This window comes from Lissotriton vulgaris, chromosome 2_1 (assembly GCF_964263255.1).
Source record: "Lissotriton vulgaris chromosome 2_1, aLisVul1.2, whole genome shotgun sequence".
Lineage (NCBI taxonomy): Eukaryota > Metazoa > Chordata > Amphibia > Caudata > Salamandridae > Lissotriton > Lissotriton vulgaris.
The window spans coordinates 1,542,230,663-1,542,237,396 of record NC_141687.1 but is presented as its reverse complement, the minus strand read 5'-3'; the positions used below and the strand labels follow the sequence as shown (position 1 = coordinate 1,542,237,396).

General features: G+C 40.9%; 1 protein-coding gene across 3 annotated transcripts in view; it reads right to left on the bottom strand.

Annotated features, from left to right (window-relative positions):
* Positions 1–5,198: 5,198 nt before the first annotated feature.
* CDON (cell adhesion associated, oncogene regulated) overlaps positions 5,199–6,734 on the bottom strand; it is a 124,974-nt gene continuing 123,438 nt past the window's right edge. For all 3 annotated transcript variants that reach the window (XM_086957410.1, XM_086957411.1, XM_086957412.1), the window contains exon 20: positions 5,199–6,392. In XM_086957410.1, the coding sequence (XP_086813536.1) occupies positions 6,226–6,392 (167 nt within the window). In that variant the 3' untranslated portion in view covers positions 5,199–6,225. The remainder of the gene's footprint in view (positions 6,393–6,734) is intronic.

Genomic DNA, 6,734 nt, shown 5'->3' with positions numbered 1-6,734 from the left:
TTCCTCCCAACCCCCTCTTCCCAAGAAGCATCTGTCACCTCAAGAATCCTTGCTACTAGAACCAAAACAAGTCTTAAGTTTGTTGGACATAAGAGGTGGACGTCTTCCTTAGAGATGGATTTAGTTGGTGTGCGACTGCTATAAAGAAGTCAGAAAGGTAACAGTTAGTGGGAGAGCTTTCCTCGGCATTGTCCGCTGGGCTAGATCCAAGCTCCATGGGTGCCTCCAAGGGTCTGCGAGAGCCATCCTCCCGCAGGCTGTCTTGTGCATTAGTAACAGCAGCCTGGCACCTTCCATAGCGAGGACAGGCGCAAATCACACACATCAAGAGTTGGCAAGTCGCTTCCGGATGTGACTTGGTGCTATCTTATGGGTCATTTTACCCTGACTTTGAGGAGGATTACCTCATTCGGAGCACTCTGTTAGCCAGATATCAATAATGGCAGTAAGATATCAACGGGCACCTTATCACCAATGCTTTATGTGGGGGTTGGATACTGAGCTTCTCACACTGCGGAGAAGATTAGGTCACATTAATCTGACATTTTTGGTCCTGACAAAATGCCAACAGATCGCTCGACTATTTAAGGCATGAAACATGTTGACCTGAATTGTAGACCCTAGCCTACTAGCAGGTCTACAGGTAACCAACACTTGATTGCAAACAGAGATACGGACCATTATTTCCCAATTCCTCTGTCACTTTTGTTTTAATCTCAACATTGACCAGAGAGATCACATTAAATACATTGAGAAATCTGGGCCTTAGTTTATTTAAGATTAAAACGTTTGCCAGTTTTCTCACCTTCTGCCCAGCTGTGCTCATCAGACATTTTTTTGAAAAAAGATCTCCGGTAGAGTGCCCTCACGCGGCGCCTGGTGGGCATTACAGATCCGGCATGGAGCATAGCTCAATGATGAAATATGTCACTTTGGTGAATGAGGGCAATTGTTACTAAAAACACATGCTTCCAATCGTACCGGCTAACAGTTTGAGATAGTTTCTTTTTGACCTATCTTCTGGTTTATTCTGTCATATATGAAGCGAGTGTATACTGGATCGTTTATCTCCTCATCCTCTTACGTGATATGGATTTCAGGCTATTAGGGGGCGGAGGAGGGGTGGGAGATTCGGGTGACTTTCAGGCTTGAGTGTGTTGTTCTTCACCAGCCCACTTTCCCAAGGGTTAGCATTGGGCAGCACAAATAGCTAGTGGGCCCAGGCAGTGAAGCAGTCGTCACTAGGCACTCTCTTCCGGGACACCCTGGCCCAATCATAGAGGGCACTTCTTGCTTCAAGTCTACTGTGCCCCCTTTCCCAGGTCTATTCTTTTAGTTTCCAGGCGGGGGTCTCTCCTATATTGCTGTAATCTGGCCCCCGGCCCTGAATGTCCTGCACCACTCGCTTCCATGATGGGTCCGGCACACCTCTGTGATGAGAGGTAGGGAGGAGATGTGGAGCGGACAAACTCCCAGGGGGCAAGAAAATCCAGCCGCTGGATCAGGTCTCCAGCACTTCTAGGCCTCCGGGCCACCACATGGTGATGCAAGCCTCTTCTGCCACAGTGTGTGGGCACCGCAACAGACCGGTCGAATTGAGTGCCTGCAGGCCATCCCGGGGGATCGGCAGTCTTGCATAAAGGTCAGCGCCTAAGCTTGGAGGGCATCTCCTGGGGCCTATTGGGCAGCCCGGCTGCAGGAGGTGGGTAGAGAAAGGGGCCTGTGGGGTTGGAGGCCACTCAGATGCCGGGGATTCGAGAATCCCTTTTTGGGATTTTGGAGCGGGGAGGGACTCTCCACTCACTGCGATTGGCCATGGGCAATCGGAGGAACTGCGTCTGGTTCCAGACGACAGGGCTGCCGAGTGAGAATAACCTTTTGGTGAGAGTCGGGGGTGGCAGGCAGTCTTCGCCTGGGTTCCTCTTGGGCTGAGAGTTGCAAGTTGCAGCCTTGGCAATTTTGGAAGGCAGAGGTGGTCGTGGAGCACCACCATTATGCATCCGCCATCTTGGCAGGTCAGGCCACACCCCCTCTTCATAACCTTTTATCATGAGTAGGAGCTTGGTTTGAACACATGATAAGCGCAGTAAGGGGTTACACTAGCCTCTTCAGGTAGCATCTGAAAAATAAGGCATGACTATGACTTGGTGTAGAATGTGAATGTGAGTTTTCCATTTACACTTCCATGTAAACAAAATAGAGAAATGGTTTCACCCACTTGAATGGGAAAAGGAGGCAAAGATAATTTTAAACTCTAGTACAAAGATATAGAAGCAGTGTCCAGTAGCGCCACTAGTTGGCAAAACCCTCCGGTCGATAATGCGCGAGCGCTACAAAGAAGGAATATAGTTTGAAAAATCGCATTTGGGGTAGAGTGGGAGAGGAAGAGAAATTGAATGTGCTTAGAAAGACACACTATGGTGCAAAAAATGAAACATAACTCTAGATAAAGCAGCAGCATAATTTTTATTTTAATACAAACAACCCAACAAATTCTGCCAAATCTACATTTTAAAGTATGTACAATTCAAAAAAAGAATATTACAGCTTTTTTTAGGAAAATATAGAATATCTTTCAATATAATACAAAAACATGCATCTTTCAGTCATTGCTTTGAAAAATCAACTGGTGAAATACAAATATAAACAAAATGTTTTTTCCCGGGCAGTGTATGTAGCTTTGAGGTTCAGCAAAGACTCATTAATTACAAGGAGTTTTTGCTTAGATTAAGAGTTTGCACAGTTTACACATTTACAGCTCTAGCAAGTACCATGCAAAAAGCTTCCTCAATCATTCTGATCTCAGAATAGAAATCACAGCAAAGTAAGACAACATTTCTGAATTATTGAAAGACCACTGGTTCAGTTTTGTGCTCAAAACAGCTAAAGATGCATGTATTTATAAAAGATTCCAATAGTTAAGAAGACCTTATTTAAAGGATATTCATTATGCAGTTTCTTCTGTTAAGCACGTGACCTAGCATGGTCTTTTAGCAAAATGTAAGTAATGGATATGTGGCAATCAGATACGACACTTATCCTACTGATGTCTTCCACTATTAAATTCTTAGTTGGTTTAGTACAGCGCTCTCAAAATGATAAACCTCAGGATAATGTGATTTATGTCTCAAAACTAGAGTAATCTTACAAGAGAGCACATGAAGAGCACCAATGTTTATGCTTGAAGAATGACATAACGTTATTTGTCACAATCTAAGTTAATCATTCTGCTAAACTGGCGTTCATTTCTTTGCTCTCATCACACTAATCTGAGACCCAGAAAGGTAGCATGATTTGTCTTTTTGTTTGCTCTAACATCAAACATACAGTGCATGTGTCCGATTCCAGCTAACAAAATTCAATACCCCTAAAATTTAAAAGGCAAAAAAAATATTTTATATATATATTTATATATTCATAAATAAAATACAATTAAAGACACTTAAAACAGTGTCACTGTTATAAATACAAGCAGTCCAGGTCAAGAACTCTGTTTAAGGTGACAGATTGATGTTTTGTTTGAGAACGAAATTCCCAATCCCTTCTACTCCCAATCGAGCAAACCATCCAACTGACATTCCAATGGTTTAAAGTATTGTCTGTGGATTTCTTGATCAATTCACAATGATCTAAGAAAGCTTTCATTTAGGGTGACTTTTTTCAATACAGACAAGCGGAGTGTGATGTAGTCTACAACACCAGATCCATGCAAGGATTTTCAGCATAACTAAATACTGAAAAGGGCATTTAACATATATGCAGGAAAGCCACACGTTCTTAATATTTGATGGGGATCCAGCCCTCGTTGACATATGGACACACCCAACATACATGAGTCACATTTACATTAATTCTATGCAATTTTGACATTGATCTACAAGCCCACGATCAATGTGGGACACGCCTGACATACGTACTTTGTGGTACCAATAAATGTGGAGCAACTAGCTGACCGCTGCAATTGATAACCGAGCTGACTACATTTGGAATGGTGCAAACGAATGAAGTATGGGGTTAGCTGACGCTCAAACCAATTTCTCATGGATGAATTAGAATTCAGTGCTGCAACGAATCTCGAAGTGGTTGAAAAGAGAGAAAACAGACACAAAAGCACTTCAAGCCTAGTTCTAACCATCGATTGTCCTCACTGCTTGCAACATTCCCATGTTTAATGCATCTACAAACATTTCTATTTGATAGGTGTTTCCAGGGATTTTGAATTATTTACAGCCACATGACAAATCATTTGCCTTATGCAACTTTTGAAATCCAAATGACTGATGTGGCATGTTTAAAGTGCTACAAATGTATTTTATGCTAAATATCTAGGTGCCATGCCTCCAAGTTTTGATGGTAGTTGTAGTGCATGAATGCTGAGAGTATCTACTAACAATGTGAATCTGACATTTTGTGTCAAAGGGATTCATTCTTAATAGAGGAGAAATGCAACATTAAGAAATAAGAATAACAGTTGACATTTGGAGAATAACAACATTTCCCCAAACTGATATACAGCAGACCGACTGGATTGGCCAAAAAGCCAAAACTGATTTCCTAACTGTCATATGGTCCCTAGAGGCAGTCAAATGTTCTATTTTTTTGTTATTGTCGAGACAATACAGATTTTAGCAACATCAAAACGGAAATAGAAAAGTTTCGAATGAAAGGTCATGAAAACAAAGGCTTGTGAATAGAAATATTGATGGAAACAGACATGTGGCAAGAAAGAAAACCAAATAGAAAATATCAAGCCACATTGATATTGTTACATCTGCATTAGAATTAAATTCAGCTTGTTCCGTATGTACACGCCAAATACATTTTGCACTATTAAGCAATGTGTACCTGGTGTTACACAATTAAGACAATGTTTTGAAAGGCATCTATGAAGGTCTAACGCTTTAAATAGTGCGTTTTTGACATTGCTTGATGAGCAGTTATTTACTCCCCACTACCCCCAAAAAACTCAATCTTTACAGCAATATCCAAAGAAGGCAGACAACTTAGACCCTTTTAAGGGGTCTCTAAATAACAGCACATACGGTTTAAATAGCAAGCCACTATTTGGCTCATTATTATAGTTTCGATCATTCCCAACAAAAGAAACAGGGCAATTAAGTAATGCAGTGGCAAATCTAAATGTAAAAATGCGGAGAGGTTGTGAAACAATATAGGAGATCACCATTTATCTACAGATGTGGGCAAACAAATGCAACATTAATGCGAATTAGGAGCTTTAAACGTTAGAATTCAGTGGCCCACAGTGTGTCATTTTTGGCATTAGGTAATCTTCACCATGCCTTCATGTCTGAAGCTGAAATACAGTGAACTAGCAGACCACGGGTCTTATAAAGAACACAGTATTTTTCGCTGCAAAACGATGAATGATGTAGGCGTCAAACAGCAGATATAGCAGTACCTGTCGAAGACCACAAAGTTTTGATTCCTATTGTAGGTTTACAATGCATACTTTTTTTTTACCTACAACACTAGGAAAGGATTTCTTTTTTTATTACGTTCTCAAACAATCCATTGTTTTCAACAGCTCCCAATTCAATTCCTTAAGCGTCCTGTAGCCTGCTTTGCATTGGGGAAAAAAATCAATCGTGTTATCACAGTAGCCATGTTTCTATCCTCATTACAAATATGCAATCATTCTTTTCAAACAGCAAAAGAATGAGAGAGAGGAAGCCGACCACACGGTGCAGAAAATAGTGCATATATCTGCAACATCAAGCCTCCAGATTTCCCAATATAGGATTACATGAAAGGAATTGTTTTTAAGTAGTGTTTAAGTGAATTTCTTTTAAAGCAACATAAATGGTGTTATTAAGATAGCCTCGGCTCGCGCTCTTTAAAGCACATGTCCGTGCACTACCACACACACAAATGTTAATGTATCTGCAGTAATGGTCGTTGCAATACATGGTAAATTAATTAATCCATTTGGGAATTTTAACTGCATTACACACCTTTAAGTACAATTGATCTGGCGCGGGACAGGTATTTTTTTCTCTTTAGGTATAAATAATATAAAAAGGCAATTCGATTTGAAAAAGTTTACATTCATAAGGAACTATTTCGGCAAAAAAATAAATACTATCTCTCTTTTCTGCTTTCGTGGTCATTCATCCTCTGGTCCTTGCATCAATGGGTGGCCAGAAACTGGATTTTACTGTTTTTAAAGGAAAGAGGGTGAAGTTGGCTGAAAACGGGGGCAGAGCCTCAAGATTCTTGTGCTTGGAGATGTCTGGTTTCACCAGGAGAACTGTCCAAAGCCGTGCTCGAAGTCCAAGCAGTTTTCTCAGTACAGTTTTGATTAACAGACTGCATAATTAGTGGGGCCCAGGTGAAGATGTGATTTTCACTGCCAGATTGTGGTCGATCTTCACCTAAAAACAAGCACATGGTTACATTTCAGTGAAACATGATCGCTGGAAATTATTAAAAAAAACAGAATGTACACAGTTCCACATAATTAGTGCTTAATTTGAGTCAGTGGTTTCCGGTGCTCGGCACCAGCACTTAATTGTCAACACGAGCGCTTGTGGCAGTTTGCCGAAAGGTGGCGCTGTAGAAGAGGACTACAACAATTGCCAATTATTAATTCAGAATAGATTAAAAATGACTATTACCTGCCGCCCAGACCATTCTTATAGCTTTAGGGCCTGAAATAGTCCAAATTGTCACACTTGTAGGAGTGTGATGGTTAGTAATTGTGTTGTTACTATTAT